General features: G+C 45.9%; 5 protein-coding genes across 5 annotated transcripts; 2 read left to right on the top strand and 3 right to left on the bottom strand.

Annotated features, from left to right (window-relative positions):
* Positions 1–801: 801 nt before the first annotated feature.
* On the top strand, positions 802–2380 carry GL218_06364 (UDP-N-acetylglucosamine pyrophosphorylase; the record flags this gene model as incomplete). The annotated part of the gene is made up of 2 exons (XM_033583072.1): positions 802–2271; positions 2324–2380. 2 exons carry the CDS (start codon positions 802–804, stop codon positions 2378–2380), a joined length of 1527 nt encoding a protein of 508 aa, XP_033433805.1.
* Positions 2381–5898: 3518 nt separating this feature from the next.
* Positions 5899–6864, bottom strand: GL218_06363 (Norsolorinic acid ketoreductase; the record flags this gene model as incomplete). The annotated part of the gene is made up of 5 exons (XM_033583071.1): positions 5899–5973; positions 6025–6124; positions 6177–6227; positions 6286–6769; positions 6822–6864. The coding sequence occupies 5 exons, from the start codon at positions 6862–6864 to the stop codon at positions 5899–5901; spliced, it is 753 nt and encodes a 250-aa protein (XP_033433797.1).
* A 4577-nt stretch (positions 6865–11441) lies between these two features.
* Positions 11442–12459, bottom strand: GL218_06362 (Peptidyl-prolyl cis-trans isomerase H; the record flags this gene model as incomplete). The annotated part of the gene is made up of 6 exons (XM_033583070.1): positions 11442–11642; positions 11695–11772; positions 11825–11884; positions 11936–12081; positions 12290–12315; positions 12422–12459. 6 exons carry the CDS (start codon positions 12457–12459, stop codon positions 11442–11444), a joined length of 549 nt encoding a protein of 182 aa, XP_033433798.1.
* Positions 12460–20574: 8115 nt separating this feature from the next.
* Positions 20575–22129, top strand: GL218_06361 (uncharacterized protein; the record flags this gene model as incomplete). The annotated part of the gene is made up of 2 exons (XM_033583069.1): positions 20575–20855; positions 20917–22129. 2 exons carry the CDS (start codon positions 20575–20577, stop codon positions 22127–22129), a joined length of 1494 nt encoding a protein of 497 aa, XP_033433799.1.
* Positions 22130–23120: 991 nt separating this feature from the next.
* GL218_06360 (uncharacterized protein) lies at positions 23121–24290 on the bottom strand (the record flags this gene model as incomplete). The annotated part of the gene is made up of 1 exon (XM_033583068.1): positions 23121–24290. The coding sequence occupies one exon, from the start codon at positions 24288–24290 to the stop codon at positions 23121–23123; it is 1170 nt and encodes a 389-aa protein (XP_033433800.1).
* Positions 24291–24713: the final 423 nt, after the last annotated feature.

Raw genomic sequence — 24713 nt, 5'->3', positions numbered from 1 at the left:
ATTACGTATATGTTCATGTAGGATAAAAAAAAAACATTTATCGGGAAAACTACAGGTGCAACTATGATTGCAATATCACATATATTACACGTCGTCAGCTTGCTAATTTACCTACCTACGTATATACAAATACACACAACAAACGAACACAGGTATGCAGTCTCTAGGCTATACGAAATGTAACTTTGAACAACGTAGCGAATAGGAAGTGGCTGCGTCGCCGCATGGCTTTTCGAAGCGGTGAGATGCGAGATACAAGTATCCAACCAGATAATCGAGATGAATAGGAGGGCGGGAAGAAAAACAGGAGATGCTAAGTGATGGTGTCACTAATGCACTAATGCACTAACACGCTAAAAATGGAGGGGCAATGAGAAAAGCTGAAGCTGTTAAATTCCCCTCAACCCCACTAAGTCTGCATGTTATGCCGGGTTATTTAGCTTCTTTAGTGGATGGTTAAGTGTAATGTACCCTAACGTAACATGCAGATATTAGGTACCTGTTACACTGGGATATACACTGGGATCCCTTGTTCCTGCCCCTCTGCCCCTCAGCCCCTCAGCTCCTCCAGCTTATTCGTACATGTATCCTAAGGGGGAGGATCCCTTATTTACATACTTGTTCTTCTTTTTCTTGACTTCTCAACCTTAAGTATCTGCTTCTTCCATAAAGTCAGCACTAGCTTTAGAATTCTAGGCTGTTTCTTGGCAAGCGATTGGTATATTTCCTACCTGTTTTCCTATTTTTCTTATAGTTAAGCTTTATTCATTCTTACAACTCCTAACACCACTCAAGATCACCATGCCAGAATTCACTCCTACCGAGGTCCAGAACCTCAAGTCTGTATACGAAAAGGCCGATCAAGGCCACGTATTCACCTACTTCGATTCCCTAAGCCAACCCGACCAAAAAGCTCTGTTCGGACAGCTCCAAAAGATCGACCCCGTCAGAGTTCACAAGCTACGAGACCTTGCTCTGAACCCACCGACAGAGGAGGCACAGACCGTCCTTGAGCCACTTCCCGAGTCGGCAACCGCTAGCATTTACGATTCGAAGCCGGAAGATATTCAAAGGTGGTATGATCTCGGTCTAGAGCTGATCGGTAAGGGCGAGGTTGCCGTAGTTTTACTGGCTGGCGGTCAGGGTACCCGTCTAGGAAGCAAGGCCCCAAAAGGCGCCTTCAATATCAAACTTCCCTCCCACAAATCCCTCTTCCAGATCCAAGCCGAGCGAATCTTAAAAATCCAAAAGCTAGCTGCTGCGCGGGCCTCAGACCCTACTAAGGCTGTGATTCCATGGTTTATCATGACCAGTGGTCCCACACGTGGGCCGACTGAGAAGTTCTTCAAGAAGGAAAAGCTCGACGAGCTTAGCGCCGAGGAGAACGCAAACCGAGCCAAGGGCGAGCCGTACTTTGGTCTTGACCCCAAGAACGTGACCATCTTCGAGCAAGGTGTGCTCCCTTGCATCACGAACGATGGAAAGTTTATGCTCGCGAGCAAGGCGAAGCTTGCAGTTGCCCCTGACGGCAACGGCGGCTTATACAAAGCTCTACAAGACGAAGGAGTTCTCGAAAAAATGCGGCCCACTATCAAGCACGTCCATGCGTACTGTGTTGACAACTGCTTAGCCAGGGTTGCGGATCCGATCTTCATTGGATTTGCCGCCGAAAAGAAGGTTAAGATTGCCACTAAGGTTGTGAGGAAGCGAGATGCCAAGGAGTCGGTCGGTCTCATTCTCCAGAAGAATGGCAAGCCTGACGTGGTCGAATACTCGGAAGTTGACGATGCCACCTGCCAAGCAGTAGACCCCAAGCAGCCCAGCATCCTCAAGTTCCGCGCTGCCAACATCGTCAACCACTATTACTCATTCGAATATTTGGACAGCATGGGAGATGCTGTAAACAGCTTACCACCGCACGTTGCCCGAAAGAAGATTCCCTTCTTTGACACCGAGAAGGGCGAGGCTGTAGATCCTAAAACACCCAATGGTATCAAGTTGGAGCAATTCGTCTTCGACAACTTCAAGTGGCTAAACTTGAACGAATTCGCTTGCTTCGAGGTCAAGCGTGAAGAGGAGTTCTCCCCTCTGAAGAATGCAGACCCAGCCCAGAAGGCTGACGGTTCATTCGAGAAAGAGCCTGAGGACAGCCCTACAACCAGCCGCAGACACATCAAAGAGCAAGGCCGACGGTGGGTTGAGGCCGTTGGCGCAACTGTCAAAAACGGAGATGCTGATGGCGGTCTTGAGGTTTCCCCACTCACGAGCTACGTAAGTCCCCATACATACAAACACCAGAAAACCTTTCTAACAGAATACATAGGGCGGCGAGGGCCTAGAGGGATTCAAGGGACAGACAATCGAAAAAGCTACTATTTAGACAGGCTAAAAAGACAGATGTTCTGATAGATGAATTAACGTAAAATTTTGAATACCTAAAAAGGGGTAATGCTAGTCACCCTAGTCGAGTTGTGGCGTTTCTATATACCTGAATATTTAAAATATAAATACGAGTAAAGTGCCTCGATTATATTATAAGTTAGGTGTCTATTCATTACTCAATATTGCAAACATTTTCAGAATATGTAAACATATATGCTGTCGAAGTTCATCCCCCTTATTTTAAGCTCTCATTAAGTATTGCCTGTTACTGTTGGTACGGGAGATCGTTAGACTTGTAGCATAAGATAACCCTATCCATCATCTCATAGTAGATGATGATGATGAGAACGTTAACGTCTATTGGTTGCTATAAACAGGTAGGTAGCTACAGCTGCGCATCTATGGCGCTTTTAGACGTCTAGAGTACCACCTCCTTAGGTAAAGAGAGACAAAGCTAGAATATCGCTTGACATGAGAGATCCTCCACTTCCTGCCTATAGGATCCCCAGACCCTACCTGCCTTCAGTATTACTCTACCTGGTTAGCGCTGGCGCCAGGTAGCCGACTTTAACCAGGGAAAAACTCATCGAACACGCCTTCTTATAACAAAGATGGAATCACCCTCAGCGCCCAGCAGTGCCCAAGGGCATCTCACAGTAGAATCACATAACAAACCGTCCTTCGATACTATACCCAAGTTTCGATCTTGTGTTCTACTAGAGCGAAATTTTCAAGAAAAAAAGGGGGCAGGGGTTATACATGTGTTATGCTTTAATATATTTATTATCATATACTCATTATTATACCCTATGCCCTTATGCGCCGGTGCGTCATAAACTTTAAACCTATATGCTACCCACAAGGTGACCTTTTGTCATACTATTGTCTAAGACATTACATTGCCCCCAAGGTGCTCCCCCCTGATACCTGAAACATTGTAAGATACCCTATTTAAAGCGCTCAGATAGTGAGCAGAGAAGCACCAGAGACCTTGGATTGTAAATGATGAAAGCCACAAAAGGTATAAGAAAGCTTGGTTTGACGACATTGGCGCTTACAGAAACCTGTCTGCGCCGTCATTACACAACATGAGCTTTTTCAAAGATCGTACAAGATATAAGGACGGACCAAGCTTGAAATACCACGACATCAGTTATGTTCCCAATATGAGGTTTTAAACCTCCCCTAGTCTCCCTCAACGAACGAATTCCCCCTTCATTCATCTCTCATCAGAATATATAGTCTGAAATCAATAAGTCCCTATATAGCACTTTTACACTCTTTACTATATCCCAACGTTATTCCAATGTCGTATCCATCAGAACAGACGCTAGTTGGGTCAAGTATCAACGATTCTGAGCCCAATGGCCGATGCTCACCACAAATTCCTGTATCACTGCCGCTGTTAGAACGGCCTTTTTCCACCCGCATCCACCGTCCGCGCGACGAATGGCTAGAAAACGATAGCTTGCAAGAATTCGACACCACCGATAAACCCTCGTGGATGTGGGCACTCGGAGTCTGGAAGTTCCAACTTTTTGCCTCGCTTCTGTCCTCAGCAAGTGTCATTGGCCTAGCTGTAATAGCCGCAACTTTCTCCGGACGCCCTTTATCAGACTGGCCCTTGAATATTATATCTATCAACGGCGTTGTGGCCATATTGACGACCCTGATGAAAGGGCTTATGATGGTCCTTATTGCGGATTCGATCGGCCAGGCCAAATGGTCTTGGTTCTCGCGAGAGAGACAAGAGGGACGGCCGCTAGTAGACCTAGAGTTGATCGATAATGCCTCTAGAGGTCCCTGGGGGAGTTTCATCTGGCTATCTAAGCATCCATTTCGCCTACACTTTATCAGTTTCGGTGCGCTTTTGACCATGCTTGTCGCTGGCGTAGATGTATTCTCTCAATTGCTCGTCACTGTTGAGGATAGAGCCATTATTGATCCTCAGCAGACAGCCCACGTACCATGGGCGATGAACAACGATGCTTTGATCGAAGATTCGACCTGGGCGGCAGCTATTCTCAGTGGGATGTATAGTACCACTATGGACGACTTACCCGTCAGCTGCCCCAGTGGCAATTGTACCTGGAACGGTGTTGTACCTTCAGTGGGTGTATGCGGAAAATGCACGAACATTACGCAGATACTGCCAAAAACGTGGATCAAGTCCTGTTCCGAGTTCTTGTGCGATTATTCGTTCAATCAGGTGCGAGGGGAGTTAGGGGACACGGATGTAACAAATGGGCCTAGACCCAATTCCACGTGGGATTTCTTTCAGCTTTTTGACTCGATCCCAGAACCGCTGAATGGTGAAGCGGTTTATGTTATTCCTGTATCCGTGGCTACTAACTTTTTCGACTACAATAATTCTATGGCAAGTGAAGTTCGATGGAATGGGAGTGACCATATGGTCCTCGGAGACTTCACCGTTTTTGATATTCCAATGAAATTAGAAACAAGGTTTGATGCTATGGATCTTATTCCCTCATTTGGAGAGCCCGTCGTAACTCGGTGCTACTTTTGGTATTGTATGCAGGGAATTACTGTCAGTGTAAACTCAGGCCAACAAGAACAGACGATAGCACTTGCCGAAGAAGCCTTATTAGCAAGGGTTTGGAACTGGACATTTGCACCAAACGGAGGGGCATTCAGAGACGTCCCAGGTTTCAATATGTCGGGGCGTAACTTTTCTGTGACCTCTCCAGACTATGCAAATATACTACCGACAAGTCCTCTTTCGAGCGTCTCTATCTCTTCAGTGATATCCTCAACTCCGGCAAGACAATTTACTACCAGAAGGAAATTTAAAGACGGATCACCGGTATCCAGGATATATACTGAAGTTAATAGACCTACCTTCTTTCAAGCCTGGCAGTACAGTATGGATGATCGCTCTGCATGGGCCGACCGAATTGCCAAAAGCCTGACGAACATGATACGCCTACAAAATCAGCCTAGTCGTGAAGAGGATGTCTACGCCGGAAATGTCTGGATACATCAGATTTATATCAGAGTATCGTGGCCTTGGATAGCTTATCCCGTTACAATACTTCTGGCCAGTCTGATCCTTTTTGCCAGCAATATATACAGGTCATTGAAACCTAATCGAGGAGCCTGGGGAAATGGAACGTTAGCCTTATTATTGTCGGATATCGATAGCTCAGTTAAAGTTCTAGCGAATGATTCCTACCGTTCAAATGATGAGTTGATAAAGGCCACCGGGAAGGCGATGGTTCGTCTAGAGGAAGATGGGTCGGGCTGGGCATTTCGACATAAAAAGGATTAGTTATGCGGTATCAAAGGTATCTTGAGAGTTTCCAACCCAGAATTATATTCACTCTCAGACTAATTCATTATATTGCAATACGGGAGCTTGTGTCAGGGTATTTCTGACAGCTTGTAAGAAAGAAGTGACAATAAAGTGCTGCTAAAATAAGAACCATATAATTGCCTACGTTGGTGTAAGAATGGTAAGTCGCTGTAAGATCCAGCTTTTTTACCTAGTATTACCTATCACCACGGTATCTCCTTGTTGTCTATAACATTGAGAAACTTTCCCGAACTATTCTCGCGACTGGCATCGTCAATCTATCCAAGTTAGGCGTTGCCCCAAGAAAAAATCAGAATTAGGATGCTTACCAAGCTTATGATTCTCTCGGCGCTATACTTTTTCGTATAAGGGGCCCTCTCTAAGCCTAGATACTCGGCCGTTCCCTTTCCCATATCGGTATCAACAAGTCTGAAGTCAAATCAGTCCTACCTTCGAGGATCTCCTACGCTATTATACTAACCCTGGGTTCACAGCGATGGCAGTAAGCCACTTGTTACCGCAGTGTGCTGCCCTGTAATTAGTTAGCCATCATTTATCCCTTTATCGTATGCGGAAATGCAATATCTTACATGGTAATCCAATTAAGAGCAGCTTTTGAAATACAGTATGCCGGCGCAACGTGTGCGTTATAAGGTTCCATGGCGCTAATAGAGCCAGCAGCGCTGCTGATAGATACAAACTTAGCATTGCTAGACTTTTCGAGTAACGGATGGCAAGCCTGGTATAGAGCAATAGCACCGACAGCGTTGACGTTGAACGCGCCGACTACATCTTCAAGATTAACTTTCTCAAGTGATACGATCGGCGGGCTAATTCCAGCATTTGCTACCACGATGTCGATATGGTCAATGCCTGCTGCCTTAATTTCGTCTGCTGCACGGTTTGCATCGCCAGGCACGGAACTCTCGATCTTGACTAGGAGTAGTTTAGATCCGCTTCCTTTTGGGGATGCCTTCAACTCAGTAACGCCCGATGCTTTCTCATCGCGAATGCTCCCCACCACCGTACAATTTGAGCGTGAGAGATAAATCTGAGCCAAGGCATTTCCAATACCTGATTCGTTTGTTAACCTAAATACCACTATTATAGGCATACGTTGACATACCTCTACCGGCGCCAGTAATAAGAACCACAAACTGATTTTCCATACTCTGGGCTGTTGCTGTATCTTATTGCAACGACTAGTGATGGCTCCCTGTTTAAATCAATGAGAACGTGTGAACTACCTATCTACGAAGTCAGCGTATAACTTAGTTAGTCAGTAGATTATATACCTATTTATGAGTAAGAAGATGAATAAGAGGGAATTAGAGGGGGCGGGGGTATAATCCTATCTTAGGTAATCTCACCCTTAGATTAGGTGGTATACATAGATGCAGAGGGGAGGCTATACTCTATCGAAAATATATGCTCATTGCTGACCCTAGCGAAGATATCATGTCTTAACTGCTAAAGTAATAATATGAAGAAATTACCTAGTTACAATTTAGAGCTTGAAGGCTCTGAAGATCTCTTATATAGAAATTCCAAAATCATATTATTATCCCCTTGTAAACCCTCTGATCGGGCTATTGCATTTATAGACGAGAGCAAGAATCCCCCTTGAGATATATTAGCTAAAACCTTTGCTTAAGATAGCCTATAATACTGAAGGGCACAAATCCGCCTCCTGATGCACTTTTATAAATGATAGGGTATACATAGCCGGGTGCTGTCCATGTCATCCACAAACTTAACCAAATAAAGCTTAAGAAACGTTGCACGATCTCCGGCAGTAGAGTAATACCAGGCGCGATGCTAATCATATCTCCAATAAAAATACCCAGTGGCTGGATTAAGAAGAAACGTAGTGCCCCAGATTTAGAAATCGGTATTCCTATATTTACCCTCTTTAGTTAAAATTCTCAAGTAGCGTAGCATTTATATTGAGGCAACGTACCTGAAGAGAAGTCAACGGCAACATGGATGGCTCCAGATATGGCGAACATCAAGCATATCCGCATATGTTGAACTAGCCTGCCACTTTTTCGTAGCCGGAAGATGTTATGCACAACGTAATTCGTCAATGCATGTAACCAATGGCTGTCAGCCTGAGGCCAGAATACGCTAGATACTGGTTAGTTCATTGATAAGGAGCCCAGGGCTTGCAGACATACCTCCAGATTTTTCTTAAACTAAACGACATCAAGATAGGTCTGTTAAAGGGGGGCCAATCCTGTGGAGAACTCAGGCCCATAGCCACACATACAAAGGATGCAATCGCGTACACTCCACGCTGGAATGATATGAGGCTCACACCTAGTCCAATGATAGCGAAGTATCTCTCCCTAAGCGAGACCTCCCCGGTTCTAGAAAACGGGTTGATTTTATCTAGAAGCCAGAACTTCGTAGTAATATTCTTGTCTCGCAAAGAGTTCATCTCATCTAGTACTAGATAGCAGGCAAGTATCGTCCAACCAGTATAGAAAAGAAACCTAGTAGACGAATACAAAGTTTTGTCTAGCTGGGGCACGGCCCTAACCTGGTACGGTGTATTCACAAAACGCCATGAGAAGAAAGTCGAGAAGCCGAACTTCAGGCGAGATATTATGTTTAATCGGTGTGATCCGCTCAGCTTTGGGTATATCTTCGAACTACCAACCCGCCCATTTCGATTTATCAAGTCATTAGTAGGACCCCGAGTGTCGAAGCTCCAACCACTAAGCACAGCAACATCTAGGTAATGCAGGAATGAGAAAAGTGTATATGCTCCTAAAGCTGCAGCCCAAGTGCCCCTTTTGATATACTCTGAGCAGCTTGAAAGACAATGAAATGTTAAATAAGCCAAGGCGAATAAGGAGATTCGTCGTAGTGATGATGATGCGGATGTAAACCCTATAACAATTGGTGCGAAAAAGGCAACGGCGACGGTATCAAATATAGGATGATACTTCATCTTGACAGGTAATCAACGTGAGCTTTTAAGAATCAAAATAAAGGAGGTTGAGGATGGTAAAGTAGTAAAAACACGACTTAAAGCTGGATTGTTTTCAAAGAGGGCTAGGTATCGCTTTTGGACATTACGACTAACAAGTACCTAATGTACCTAGTCGAAAGAACAATGACCTAACCTAGTCAATAATCGTATTTATAGGATTCCAGATGAGGTATCTGAAACAAAGAGCACTTTCTATACCCAATGTACCAGCTTCTATACCTTATTACATGTACGTTATGAGGTACATAAAGTAGGTACATGTACCTAGGTAAATATGTATGCAGGCAGGTGCCTAAATTTAGAGTTCCTATAAGATTCTAGTTTTTGAAGTTGCCACAGTCGCGACGGCGTTAGAATTAAGTATCATAGGTGGAAGGTACCTTATGAGGAAATTACAACAGGACAAGCTTTTTCATGAGTGGAGGTACAAAACCCAAAGCCTGACTCACATATACGTTCTTGTTAAGATGCCTCGCGCTATACCTGACAGAAGCCTCTCACTACCTGTGTCTTAGGTACTCGTGTTATCGTCTTGATCATCTCCTTAGTAAAAATCAAACAACCTTCTTAAAACCATGGATCCTACCACGAAGTCTTTGGGGATCCTTGATCTCCCTTGCGAACTACTCTTCATGATATTCGACGAGCTTAAAGCCTCTTGTTAGGATTCCGACACGAGGAAAATGCGGATCTACAAGATTCAGGCTATCAGGAATGTGCGTCTCACTTGCCAAAGATTCTACAGCACCAGTTCCCATCTGCTCCTGGACTCCATCACCGTTGAAATGAACTTACATTCTGTTCAACGATTCCTGGACATATCGCAACATCCTCTCATAGCCCCCGGGGTGCGATCAATACGTATCTTACTACTACTATAATAGCTCTCTAGCTGAAGACCTGAATGCTTATGGAAAATACAATGCGCAAAAGATTTATCATATCGTCCGTAACTCAGAACGTAATACAAGCACCGCTTTCTTTAGTCAATACACGGACGTCTACTTAAACCAAATACGCGAGATATGTTGCCAAGGGAGAAAGATGGCTAAGACATGGAGGCACCTAGGACAAAGTGACAACAAGGGACTGTTCGAGCGCATGGCTCGGTCGGGTCACAAATCTACCGATCTCTTTACGGAGAGCAGGAGTTCCTACGGGAGCAACGACGCTTCACCAAATATATAGCCGAGGGAATGACCAGAATGCCTGGTGCCCGAGAACTAGAATTCAGTGATCCTGGGTTCTCCTACATATCAACTTCCATCAATGATGTGACAGAACGTCATAAAATAAAGAAGATGTTAGTCTCACCATTATCATGGATTGACGGAGAGAAATACGAACCAGCATCGCCACCGTACGAGATCATTTTTGATCTCTCCATGAAATTGGTGTCCAGCTCACCAGCCTTCGGATCGAAGTTCCATTATATAGTCCGGATATAGATATACTAAGTCAAAAGCACTCGGTTGATTTAACGGCCGCAGTGCAGACTTTGAGGAAGTTCCAATATTTATACGACAATCGCGAATTTAGACGATCAACGACACCAATATACAATTATACCTTTGCTATGTTGGATACCTCAAGCATCGAAGAAATCCATCTAAATTACAACCCAGAACCATTAAAATGCGTTTTCGAACACGCGATTCCGCAAAGATATTGGCCGAACCTAAAGAAAGTGCAGCTGGAATCTTGTCTCATCCACCAAGGATGCCTAAGTCGATTTTTAAATCGTTGTAATCTGGCCGTCTTCAAACACTCAGAACTTTCTATGGTGGAACTCTTTGACGGTACTTGGGGTGAGACCCTGGATATCCTAAAGAGCTCTTGTTTGGACTTTTTCTCTATTGGCTATTGTTTCATGGATGAAGATGGTGCAAATCTTGATAGCGACGAGTTATGGCTAGTTAAAAATGACGAGGATAGCGTATTTCAATTCTGGAGGCAGCTTAACATACACCATGCAGTAAGAGCAGTCTCCTTGAATGACTAGGTTATTTACCTAGGTAATGCTTTAAAGAAGCTCGGATATTGTATCACGAGGTGGACCCTGAAAAGGAGGCACATTTTGAGGATTAGATTATGGTAGCTTAACATTAAGGTCGATTGGAATCATCGCTGTTGTATTAGAACTCTCCACGAGAATAATATGTTTCTTTAGCTTCTTTACCACTTAAGTATACTCATTACTTCAAATATAAACCTCCGAATCCAATACGATACAAAATTCTAGTGTTGAGAACTAGTACAGAAGACAACAGTCATCTCATAAAAAGCTAAAGAAGGGTTGGCAACACCCCATACGCAACTATAGGATAGGAAACAGGTAAGGGTGGAGGATACCGTGAGCTAGTCTTGAGATCTTTGACTTGCACGAATATGCATATAGAGATAGACGGTTAGTATTTAGGTACGATAACTACACTAAATGAAAACATCGCGATAAATACTACCATGACTATTGAAGTATTTATTCTAGCGACATTAGTCAAATCCTACTCGTTTTATATAATAGTAGATTAATATATCAATATGAAGACTAGCGTTTTATTTTCATTCACCACCAGCTACATCTGCTTCGCACAGAGAATTTCGTCACATGGATAGAGATAAACAATACGCTACGCCGATAGACTATAGTATTACTATAATTTATGTATTGGACAATACTTATTTGCCGTGATTTTACTATTTAAGGTATTATCAAGGGCCCTTATTATCCTACCTAGATAGCGACTTTTACATCTCACCGCACTGGGCAATGACTACGTCCATGTCTGGTATATCCCGTCCACGTCTACCAGTCTTCGTTTTTTCCATCTTCTCGACGACATCGAGGCCGTCGACGACTTTTCCAAAGACGACGTGTTTCCCATCAAGGTGAGGAGTAGGTACGGTGGTGATGAAGAATTGAGACCCGTTGGTGTGCGGACCCGAGTTCTGATCCACAGTCAGTACGGATAGGGGAAGATAAGATAGGAGGAGGACTTACAGCCATAGAGAGAAGTCCTTTCTGGGTGTGTTTCAAGTCGAAATTTTCATCTTGAAACTGCTTGGTGCCGTAGATACACTTAAAAGACGAATCAGTATTTGATCTACCAGCGCCTTCTTAGTAAACTTACGGTACTTCCAGTGCCATCGCCGTTGAGAAAGTCTCCGCCTTGAATCATAAAATTGCTAATCTATGATTCATTAGTATACCATTATCTTGATAGCAGCTGTAGAAGACGTACGATTCTGTGGAATTTGCTTCCTTTGTAACCCTGACTCTGGCCTCGACTGTTCTTGGACTCGCCGGTGCAGAACTGACGAAAGTTCTCCGCGGTGCGAGGAACAGTATCCTTGAAGAGCTCAAAGGTGATCCGTCCGAGGGGTTCACCTGCTGCAGATCAGAACCAGCGATAATGTACAGTATGACAAAGCAATAATATGAAGAAAGCCTCGTAACCCTATGTGAATACCTCATGAGGTAGAAAATAAAGGTCACGTGATCTCTTTTAAGACTGAGGCGATACTATGTATTGATTCAGGTCTTGGCCTCCTGCTTGAGAGAAAGCAAGGGCGGGAATAGATTCGGAAGCGCTTACCTCCGAGCGTAACGTCAAAGAAAACCCTAGTAATTCCACCTGATCAGTAAGGTAGCTCCGGAAGGCCGGGTACGGCTGACGAGGCCTGCTCAGCCACGGCGAGCGAAAGAAAAAAAAATGATTTAGACTTACAAAGGATTTCCGGAAGCCGGAAGTTGTGTTGGCGCCATTGGATAACGCAGAGAAAGGTGTGAATGAGGCGATAGGTGATGATGAGAATACCAAAAGTGGGTAGCTTATTTAGGTAGTATTTCAGTAAGCTTAGATAGCGTAGATGTAGTGAGTGTGGATGTAGATGTAGGTGTAGATGGGTGTAGATGAGAAAATGTTCGGGTTCGGGTACGCGGTAACCGGTGGTGAAACTCGGGGGGGTTATAGAAGGATACCACTTCCCTCCGTACTAGTCTACCAGATTTAGGAAAGTACAGTACGATAGCCAGTCAGCTGCGACGATCGACTATACATGCATATGTATCCATAACAAAAGGTTTTACGGTCGCGGGGCTAGTGGAGTCTAAAAAGAATAGACTTAGTGGGGTTTAGTATCAAACATCTGGTAACTTCCGTAATCTGGGGGAAGGCATTCCCTGGTTATTATCACTTTGTTACTCTTTTATGTCACTAATTTCTTCTCCCTACATACAACTAATACTTCTCGAACACCATCACGACGCCTTAAACTTTTAACTTCTTTCTATTAAAATTAGAAGAATCATATATAATGGGCCTTGTTTGATGCAAGTCGCGCTATATGATACTTAAGCGGCTATCCTGCATTAGCTCCTTAAAAGATCGACATTAATCGCCTGTTGTTGAGAATGACCTCATGGAGGACCTATAACGACCTTAATAGACCAATGCCATTATTCTCTCCGCAAGCCCACCTGTAATGATACCTATTAGCTACTTAGGTATAATAGAAGCTAACCGTTTACAATTAATGTCGGTGAATAAAACTCGACGGAATTTGATTACGGAGTGAACGGGAAACGGTTCTAGTCTATAGGAAGGTATAGAGCCTGTGTATACTAACAAACTACCTACGTACAGGTAGATAATTACTTCGAACATATCACTAAGATAAGTGTAGTTATTAGATACCCAAGTTTAGTTAAACGAAGTGGTCTTACGACTTCTATATTCTTGGCACTCTCATCAGCCTCATTGTTTTTCGGTTGCTACCCTACGTGCTATTGGTTTAGCCGTTGACAAATAAATACACCATACATTGGCACGAATCGGCCAGCCGTGACAAGTTCTGGGCACCAGCAAAGAGGCATTGCTAAAACCGAGCTATCCGAATGGCCTCGCATTTTCCCCATGTAAGAATAAAGGTAGAGGTATAAAGAAGCACTAGTTGGTGAGGTGGTGTAGTTATAAGCTTTCAGTAAGCTACGCCCTACTTCGCCCACTAATCGATCCACAAAGCTACGAGAAGTACGAAGTATCGCGAACATTAGAAGAAGATACCTCCTCTAAGATCTGATAACACTAAAACTTCAAAGCCCCCTCGTCTAAAAAGTATACCTATTCTGCTAGCCTAACATTTCTACCTAGGTAGTAGAGCGAGGGAACTCATGCACATAAACGGGAGGCCACCCCGAGGGGCGACACAAGCCGGAAGGGGAGGAAGGAAAAAACGGGGGGGGAAGAGGGGAAAAAGGAAAAAAGAAGGAGAAAAAAGGAAGAAAAGAAGAAAGAAAAGGAAAAGAAAAGAAAGGGAAGAGGGAAAGGGGGGGAGAGAAGAGGGAGGAGGAGGAGGGAGGGGGGGAAGAAGGAGAGGAGAGGGGGGGAAAAAAAGGAAAAAGAAAAGGAAAGGGGGGGGAGAAAGAAGGAAGAAAGAGGGAAAAAAGAGAGAAAGAAAGAAAGGGGAAAAGAGGAGAGGAGGGGAAAAGGAGAGGAAAGAAAGAAGAGAGGAAAGGAGGAGAGGAGGAGGAAAAGAAGGGAAGGGAGGGAGAGGGGGGAAAAGAGAAAGGGGGGGAGGAAGGGGAAAGGGGAAAGGAGGGAGGGAAGAAGAGGGGAGGGGAGGGGAAGAGGAGAGGAGAGGGAAGAGGGAAGGGAAGGGAAGGGAAGGAAGGGAAAAGAAGAGAAAAGAGGAGAAGAGAGGGGCGGGAAGGGGGGAAAGAAAGGAAAAAAAGGGAAGAAAGGGAAGAAAAGGAGGGAGAGAAGAGGAAAGAGAGGGGGGGAGGGGAAGAGAGGAAAAGAAGGGAAGAAGGGGAGAAAAGGGGAGGAAAAGAAAAGAAAAGAAAAGAGGGGAGGAGGAGGGGGGGAAGGAAAGAGGGGAAAGGGGGAAAAAACGGAGAGAGGGAGAAAGGGAGAGAAGAAAAGGCAGCAAAAGGGCGAGGAAGGGGGCAGGAGGGAGGAGGAAGGAGGAAGAAGGAAAGGGGGAGGAAAGAAAGAAGGAAAAAAGAAAGAGGAAAGAAAGAAAGAAGAAAGAGAAGAAAGAGAAGAGAAAGAAGGAAGAAGGAGAAAAGGAAGAAAGGAGGGGAAGGAAGGAAGAGAAGAGAAGAAGGGAAAGGGAGGGAGAGAGAGGGAGGAAGGGGAGAAGAAGGGGGGGAGGGAAGAGAAAGAAGGAAGGGGAGAGGAAAGAAAGGAAGAAAGGGAAAAGAGGAGAGGAGGGGAAGGGGGAGAGGGGAAGGAGGGGAAAGAAAGGAAAAGAAAGAGGGGAAAAAGGAGGAAGGAAGAGAGGGAGGAAGGGGGGAGGAAGGGGGGAGAGGAAGGGGAGAAGGGAGAGGAGAGAAAGAAGAAAAAAAGAAGGGAAAAGGGAAGAGGAAAAAAGAGAAAGAAGGGGAGAAAGAGAAGGGAAAAAAACGAGGAGGAGGAAGAGAGGGAAGAGAGGGAAAGAGAGGGGAGGGAGGGGGAAGGAGGAAGAGAGGAAGGAGGAGAAGGGAGGGAAGGGGAGAAGAGAAGAGAGAAGAGGGAGGGGAGGGGGGGGGGCAGGAAAAGGGGGGAAGAGGAAAGGGGAAGGAAAGAGAGAGGGAGAGGAAAAAAGAGGGAAAGAGAAAGAGAAGGGGAAAAAGCGGGGGAGAAAAGGGGAGGAAAGAGAGGAAGGGGGAGAAGGGAGGAAAGGGAAGAAGAGAAGAGAGGGAAGGGAGAGGAAGAGGGGGAGGGGAAGGAAAAGGGGAAGAAGAGAAAGGGGAAGGAAAGAGAGAGAGGGGGAAAAAAAGGAGGAAAAGAGAGAGGGAAGGGAAGGAAAAGAGAACGAGAGAAAAAGAGAGGAGAGAAGAGGGGGAAAAAGGACGAGGAGGACAAGGAGAGAGAGGGAAAGAAGGGAGAGGAACAAGGGAGAGGAAAGGAAGAGGGAGAGGAGGAAAAAACGGGAAGGAAAAGAAAAAGAAGAAGAAAGAGGAGAAGAGGAAAGGAGGAAAGGAAAGAAAGGAGAAAAAGGAAGAAAAAGAGAGTGGAGGAGAGAAAAGAGAGGAAGAAACCGGGAAGAAGAAAAGAAAAGAGAGGAAGAAGAAGAAGGGGGAAAAAGGGAAGGGAGGGGAAGGGGGAGGGGAAAGAAAAGAGGGGGGGAGGGAAAAGGAGAAAAAAAAAGGAAAAACGGGGGAAGGGAGGGGAGAAAAAGGGAAGAGAGAGAGAGGGGGAGAGAGGGAGGAAGGAGGAAGAGGAGAAAGGAGAAGGAGAGAAGGAGGGAGGCGGGAAGGAAGAGGAGAGGGGAAAAGAGGAGGGGAGAGGGGGAAGGAAGGAAGGGGAGGGAGAAGGGAAAGGAGGGGAAAAGAGGGGGGGGGAGGAGGAGGAGGAGGAGGAGGGGGGAGGGAGGGGAGGGGAGGGAGGGGGGAGGGAGGGGAGGGGAGGGGGGGGAGGGGAGGGGAGGGGAGGGGAGGGGAGGGGAGGGAGGGGAGGGGAGGGGAGGGGAGGGCTAGGGGGGAGGAGAAGAAGAAGGAGAAGAAAAGAAAAGAAAAGGAAGAAAAGGAAGGAAGGAAAAAGAAAAAGAAAGAGAAGAGAAGAAAAGGGAAAAAAAGGCGGGAGGGAGAAAGGCGCAAGCGGGGGACAGACGGGGAAACGGGCAGGGAAAAGGCGGGAAAAACAGGGAAAGAGGGAAGAAAGCGGAGCCAAGAGGGGGGGGGAGGAAGGGAGGAAGGGGGGAGGAGGGAGGAAAAAAGGACGGAGGAAGGAGGGAGGAAGGAGGGAGGAAGGAGGGAGAAGAGAGGGAGCAAGGGCCCAGAAGAAGGGCCAAAAGGGAAACGGAAAAAAGAGGGCCCAAAAAGAAAAGAAAGGAAGAAAAGGAAGGGAGGAAGAGAAAAAGAAAAGAGAAAAGGAAGAAAGGGCGGGGAAGAGAGGAAAAAGCGGGGAAGAGAAAAGGGGAAAGAAAGGGAAAAGAGAGGAGGGAGAGGGGGGGAAGAAAAAAAAAGAAAAAAAGAAGGGGAAAGGAAGAAGGAGAGGAGAGAGAAAAAAAGAAAAAAAAGAAGGGAAGAGGGGAAGAAAAAGGTAGGGGAAAGGGAAGGAGGGGGGAGGAGGGAGAGGAGGAAAAAGAGGAAGGGAGGAAGAAGGGGGGGGGAGACGGGGAGGAAGGAAGGGGAAGGAAAAGGAAGAAAGGAGGGAAAGAAAGGAAAAGAAGAGAAGAAGAGAAGGGAGGGAGGGAGAGAGGGAGGAAGGAGGGAGGAAGGGGGGGAGGGGGGGAAGAGAGGGAGGAGAAAGAAGAAAGGAAAGAGGAGGAGGGGAGGCGGGGGAGGGGAAGAAGGGAGGGGGGAAAAGGGAAGGGAGGAGGGGAGAGGGGGAGGGGAAAGGGGGGGAAGGGGGGGGAAAAAAAGAAAAGGGAGGAGGAGAGGGAAGAAAGGAAAAAAGGGAGAGGAGGAGAGGAGAGGAGGGGAAAGGGGAAGAAGGGAGGAAGGGGAGGAAAGGGGGAGGGAAAGGAAAAGGGGGGAGGAAGAGAGAGAGAGGAGGGGAGGGAGGGACGAGGAGGGAGAGGAAAGAAAGGAAAAAAGGAGGGGAAAAAAAGAAAAAAAGAAAAAAGAAGAGGAAAGGAAGAAGAAAAAAGAGGGGAGGGAAAGAAGAAGGAGAGGAGGGAAGGAGAAGGAAAAAGGAGAGAAAAAGGAGAGAAAGAGGAGAGGGAGGGGGGAGAAAGCCAGGAAAGGAGAGAGAGAGGGGGAGAGGAAGGGGAGAGAGAGAGAGGGGGAGGGGAGAAGAGGGAAAGGAAAGAGGGAAGGAGAAGAGGGAGGGAAGGAAGGAGAGAAGGAAAGAAAAAGAAGAGAAGAAAGAGAAAAAGGGGAGGAGAGAGAAGGAAGGAAAAAGGAAGGAAAGAAAGAAAAGGAAAGAAAAGAAAGAAAAGAAAGAAAAGAAAGAAAAGAAAGAAAAGAAAGAAAAAGAAAGAAAAGAAAGAAGAAGGGAGAAGAAAAAGGGGGAAAAAAAAGAGAGGGGAGGGAGGGGAGGGGAGGAAAAAAGAGAGAGGAGGGGGGGGAAAGAGAGAAGAGAGGGAAGAAACAGGGAGAAAAAAAAAAAAATAGAAAAAAGAAAAAAAAGAAAATAAAAGAAAAAAGAAGAAGAGAAATAGAGAAATAGGGAAAAGAAATTTTAATATATTTATTAATAAATTTATAATAATATAATTTTTAATTTTTTAAATAAATTTAAAAATTTAATTAAAAATTTAAAAAATATTAAAAAATAATAATAAAATAATTAAAATATATTAAAAAAATAAATAATATATTTATAAAATATTTTTAATTAATTTTATTAATTTAAAACCTATTAACGTAAGGCTGAGATAACTAGCGCAAGGCTAAGATGCAAGGCTAACAAAGCTTTACCTTTAACATACTAAAAATCTCTTGACACAAAACCTTAAGTAAACTTAAGGCAAAGGGGGTATGCGTTTGAGGCTGTTCGCGTACCATATCTATGATTCGTGGAGCGGCGACAGCAGCCGCATCCGATCGGCGCAATAAAGATGACCGAGAATTACTAGAACGACATTATCGCGTGTTCGCTAATAGCCAGCCACGAAGCACATGCTACTGATTTGTATTTAATTGGAATTCAAACCAGAGCCATCCAAATAACGAATCATGTCGAGATAAACCTTTAACGTCCATCATTTAAGTTAAGCAGCAATGCAAAGCCCGCGCTGAGCCTAGAACTTTGGATGAAGTCAGGAGTAACATGTAGACGTAATTCGTGCCTCTTCTTGACGCAGTGCATTAATCATTCCGAACGTTTGTGATCAGTGATGAGTTATCGATGAATTTAACTGGGAGCCATGTCGATAAATTACCTAGCTTTCTTATTATCGTTCGATGCGATGCTATTCAATGCTGGTCATCCAGCCTGTTGATGTTCCCTTTAAGAAGGATGTCTCTTACTGTATTTGTTGTGGTATCATTATCGAATGCATGACTTGAGCTCTGCCACGCTTACGTAGTATTGAGAAGTCTTAGATAGATCTGTACTTCCTTAATTAGATTCCGATATCCACTACATAGGAAAGCGGTAGTCTTGGGATCCCAAAGGTCGATATAGAGATGCAAGCTTTAGGGTATGACCACCTATCAATTAACGAATTATATATCTTAGATGCCTATACATAATCTGTAACTTGATGAGGTACTGGGTGGGACTTACATTTAAATATACATGAGATAATTGTGCTGCCATACGATAATTCGATGGGAAATAATTAAGTGCATCAATCATCGTTCTATTCCGTATTATGCTGTAGCACACTAATACGCACACCTAAGATCATTTTCTTCCATCCAGGTTCCTTTTTCGTGTTAGGGTATCTATGAGTGCGACGGCGGCGCAAGAGATTGGGTAGTAGAATAGACCTCAAGACACTTGCGCTATACTAGTTTAGAATACTAGTTGGATAAGAGGGTGTATTATATATCAGGCTGTATTTTAAGCGCCCATCTAACATCTCCCCTGGTGATCTAGAATGCCTACACAACTGACAATAATATGCTTTTGGAATGTAAAATTTATACTCCCATATCATACCTACCTTAGGTTAAGTACATTAGGTAGGTAAGGAAATTGAAAACCGCCACTATCACCGAAACCGTGGGGTTTGAAGAGGCTTGTATAACTAACCTGTTTTTAGGTAATTTCGAAGTTCTGAAACAGCAATAAAGTCTAGCCCTTCCTTATCAGATAAACGATCTTGTAAACGATACTAACCGTTTTGCATTTTGATGCCGCTCGGTTTAAAACTCAATTTCAGTAAATTGCACCAATAACAATCTCATTAACAACCCTGGGTCTCTGCAAGTCACATTGTGTGGATCATTTGTCCTGTGCTCCCACCCATGATTACTATGAATGGTTCATGATGTAATAAGACAATATGTATACGAGCGTATATGTAAGAAACTTAGGTACCTTGCGTAAAATCATTGTTTGCTTAGGTGTCGCCTTCGGATCTGCCCCACTGACTGACTGACTGACTGTACATAAACGTATATGTATAGATTTGACAAATATTTTGATGACAGTTTTGGATAATGATTCTCATTCAAGTTCAAGGTCTAAAATCAGGAGCCGAAACGGGTCGACTAGAGCTGCATCTCTATTTCCTTGTCTGGCTTAGACATGAATGCTCCTGTTCCTAAAGTACTGGAACTAACCTTTTGATTGGGTAATTACGGTTCCACTACTACCTATCAATGAAGCCGAAGCGTTCAAAACCGCCCCAGTAAAGCCCAGCCCATCCAGCCCCGACAAGGACCGTCTGCAGCGTATGCAGCGTCTGCCACTTCCCACTTCCGTCTCAAAGTTGGCTGCTTGCGCAGCTGCGAGTTTATTACATATCACAGGACCTGACGGACTAAACAGTCAGACTTTCTACCCCCAAATCCCCAAATCCTTCCTTATTATGCGCTTCTCCGTCCACAAAGTTCCCTTGTCCTTTTTTTAATGGTCGCACTTCTTTCTCCACCCTTTTTCCCTTGGCTGAAGGCCTAAACTAATAACGTACATTACAACTTTGACCACTATTCCACTATTCCACTATTCTTATCCTTTGCCAACTTCCAACTTCACCCGTACCTTGGCACTCCCGCCCGCGGATATTGCGACGATCGGCATCATTTGCTATTTTGCTTTTTTTCCTTTTTTCCTTCTCGAAGGCATAATCGCAGAAAAAAAACATACCTAGAGAGGACGTAGATCGTGATTCAAATCAATTCCCCACACAACGATTTGATAGTAAATGGCATCTTTGGTTAGGATACAACCGTGTTGATACGATTCTTCGTCGAGGCCTTTCGCCGATGACCCTCTCGATTGACGATTAATCGGCCGTTCCGATATCTGTTCCAATTGTAGTCATCTCATTTGCGAAGATGGCGGATTTCAATCAGGTCTTGGCGGGTGGCGCCCATTTTGTCGCAAGAGCGATTGAACATCAAGTTCGACAGGCCGCTTCGTCGGTAGATCCAACGTCTTCGGTCTTTAGTTCTGCGTCTGGCACTCCTACGCCATCAGCAGCCTCGCCTCCCGCGACTCCAGAGCCTTCTACGGGTAACACGAACAACGACAATCAAAATAATGGTGGCCAGTCGACTAATTCCCCTCTACTATTCTTTGTAGCCCTGGGGTTTGGTGTCGTTTTTACCAATCTTTGGTAAGCTATATCTAACGGCGTAGCCGTCGGCTGCTGCTTCACAATCTAACATTTGGGATAGGATTATCGTTGGTGTCAAGTACTGCTTTCGCTACAACGCACGTAATCGACAGCTGCGAGGATTGGATGAAAATGGAGAACCTATCAACCTCGAGAACATGCCCGCTAGACCACATCGTCGACGTCGAGAAAAGAAGTTGATGACGATGGATGAAGTCAACGATAAATTTCCTATGATGAAATACAAGGCTTGGGTCTCAGCACGTGCAAGCGAAGGGCTGCCTACTGCGGGTGGTGTCTCTGCCCCGCCTAGCCGCGCCAACAGCGTAAGGAGCGTTGAAGGCATCGTGCCGGAAATAACGTCTAAAGAACAAGAATCAAACGAGGATCACATTGATCCTAGCTCTGTCCCAAAACCTACGGATCGAGAAAGGTCTCACGCCAGTCATGAGAGTCAGGACACCACAGCCGATAGTAACCCAGCTGGCGACAACACACTTACCCACGCGCAAACCGCGGAAAGTATAATAATGAAAGACCATGACCATCGTGCGAGTATCGACGAAGAGGATGATGATGACGAACACATAGACGCTGCCCTGCCTCCCGAATTGGTAGGTACTCAGGGAGATACGTGCGCAATCTGTATCGACACACTCGAAGACAACGACGATATTCGTGGATTAACTTGCGGCCATGCTTTCCACGCTGTTTGCATCGACCCTTGGTTGACCAACCGGAGAGCGTCATGTCCCCTCTGTAAGGCAGATTACTATACACCTAAGCCACGCCCGCCTCCTGCAGACGGTGACCCGGCAAATCCTACATCTCACAATGCCGATCCATCCCGAAGTAATGGTCGAATGAATATGCCGAGGTCTCCGCAACGCACGTTCACTTCATGGAGCAACTTCCGGGGGGCTCCGCGTGGTATGATTGCGGGTCGCTTCGGAGGTGTCGGTTCGGATTCGGCGAATTACAACCGGCAACCACGGATATGGGAGAGAAATCGCTCAGAACACCCACGAGATCATCATCGTCGCCATAACCCCCAACCTGAGTCTCAGCCAGCCGCAGCGGAGAACGCCGGGATTTTTTCAAGAGTTCGCGGTCGTTTCCCACCATTCCGACTGAATGAGCTGATGCGGAGGGACCGTAATGGGCAAGCCCCAGATGCAAGCGGGGTGACGGCTTCTGGTGCCAACGGCGGGGCGAACACTACACCGTCACAATTGGAAGCTGGTGTACGACCGTCTACGACTGCGGTTAACTGAGGAATTTTAATATCCATAGAAATCGGCTTAATCCAAGGAATATATAAATATTGCATTGTTTCATGGTCTTTTCAACCATATCCTATATACGACATCGCGAAATGAGTCCGCATACCCCTGTATCTGCTTTCTATAAGTTTCTTTTTCCAACAACGACAACACCTAGCCGTCAGAAGATCAGCACATCGCTTAGCTCACCTGCCGATCCAGAGAGTTGCCGAGGCTATACGGTAGGGGGCCGGAGGGCAAGAAACTATTGAGGAGTTTGCGTTGCGGACGGAGGGAAAATCAGTGACGTTCATCATTACTTTTAGGTTTTTGTTCAAGGTTGATCCCGGCCGGCACCCCGAACCTTCGAGGGCGAAGGACCGAAAAACATGGTCAGGCGTCGCAATGCATTTGTTTGCGGGAGTAGGCGGTGTTCCAAGGTATTCTCCCAGTATAAACGTCAGGGTTTCCCCCTTCCCTTTGAGGAGTTTTAGTTGAGGGCAGATCTGTATCGTATCGTTGTAGGGAAGTAAGAGGGTTTGCTATTCTCTTTTTTCTAGTGTTCTCAGAGCCAAAGGAGTAAAGGAGAGGCGGGAGTGTTATTGAAATCGGAGGACTCCCTGCATGAGCCTTGTATGTACCTATCTACCTAGCAAACACGCCAGCTAGGAAGAGAGCAATGCTAGAAAGCAGATTGCGATGAATGGACTATATTCATATTCGTATTTTGAAACATGCTAGATTAGGTCTTGAATGTATTGCTATATCATACTCTTTATAGTATAAGCTACCTAGCTTAGATGCAATTCTATATATGAAAGACCTCGTTGTCCTCAGCCTTTTAGTTTGTGGATATGGGTATCTTCATAACTCGGCTTTAAATATATCCCTATCCTCCATCTTCTATCTCCTTTACTTCTTATTACTTCGGATAATTTCTTTAATTATAACCTATACTCTATCTATCTATACCCAATCATGTGCAGACAACCGCCACAACCCCCTAGAGGTACTTCCCCTTCGCAAACCTCCCGCCGAAATCCGCAGCGCGATTCAGCAATTCCCGGCGCTGCGCGGTGCCGATGCGCCCGCCGAGCTTCATATCTTTCTCGCGGTCGAAGGCGCGCTTGCTCGGATCGTCTTCCTCCTCGTCGGTCTGCAGTTTGCGCCCTTGCCGCGACGCCTGGTGCTCTTCGTACAGGCTGCGGCCGCGCGTCGCCTCGGTGTAGCTGCGCACGCGGTCCTGCTGCTCTTGGGCTTCTTTCGATAGCGGGGCGTCTGCGGCAGCGACGGTACTACCCGTACCACCATGGCCGCTGCTCGTGGTCCGCGCCTGCGTGGTGTCGTCGGTGCGCCCTAGGACGGCGTTCTCAAGGCGCTTGCGCTTCTGCTCGGGCGTCTCCGTCCATATGCTGCTGATCTCGTTGCTGGGCGCGGCGCTGGACGCCGTTCGCGGGCCGCTTGCGAAACGCCGGTTTTTTAGCTTGGTTGGGTCCGGCGCGCGGTATCCGCTGGCGGTTGGGGGCGCGAGCATCCAGTCGTCGCGCTGGGGGCCGGCGGCTGCTGCGGCTGCGCGAGCGGCTTCTTCGGCGGCGCGGGCTTGGGTTTGGCGTTGGATGTGGGAGGTTGATGTTGGAAGGGCGGGGCCGTAGTCATCATCGTCGTCGTCGTCGTCGTCCGAATCTGAGTTGGTGGATGTGGTTGGTCGCTCGGAGAGGGGGGCGGGTGGAGGAGCGGGGCCGTGGACGCGTTTTGCGGATGGAGGGGCTGGAGGTGGTGCTGGTCCAGCCTCGTCGTCGGAAGAGTTGTTTTTGTCTTCTAATTGGGTTTCATCCCGGTTTGTGGGCGGGAGAGTAGGTCCTATAGATGGTCGAGCATTCATAGGTGGCGGTGGAGCGGATGGACCGATGTCATCGTCGTCACTGTCGTCTAATTTAATCTCATCTGTGTTTGAGGGCGGTAAGGTAGGTCCTATAGATGCTTTCGATGCTGGCTGAGGAGCAGGTGGACCATAGCCATCATCATCATCGCTGTCGAGATCTATTTCGTCCTGGTTGGTTTGCGCTCCTTCTGTAGCTCGTAACTTTGCGGCGGGAGAATCTGCTGATTCGTCTTCTGGAGTACGCTTGCGTTTAGAAAGGTGGGGTGGTAATTGAGGTCCTACGGACGGCATTGTGAATTTGATGTTAGAATGTATAGCTAATGATGACTTGGGATCTTGGAAGTCTGATGATAATATTAATATTAATAGGATAGGAATGTACTAAACAAAAATGTACCTTTTACAAGGCTAAAAGTTGATGTCAAATGAGCTAAGATATCGATTACACCGATTACACCGATTACACCTGTGATCCCCGTTCTTGTTGGCTCGTGCAATGCTTATCATTTAGCGGTTTTTAGTGGATCCTCGTTTATGATTGGTGATGTTCCTCACTAAACTTAGCAGCCCCCTGTTCCTACATTCACTATGCCTGCTAATAGTAAGGCTGAGCTAGGTACCTCGACGTTAAGTAAATGAATGGATTCGAGAGGAGCTGCAATAGCGTCTAATAAAACACTTGTACTACTTCATTTCTTCTTTTACTTCTGTAGA

This window comes from Daldinia childiae (genome assembly GCF_008694065.1).
Source record: "Daldinia childiae strain JS-1345 chromosome Unknown Scaffold6, whole genome shotgun sequence".
NCBI lineage: Eukaryota > Fungi > Ascomycota > Sordariomycetes > Xylariales > Hypoxylaceae > Daldinia > Daldinia childiae.
This window is presented reverse-complemented; position numbering and strand designations above follow the sequence as displayed.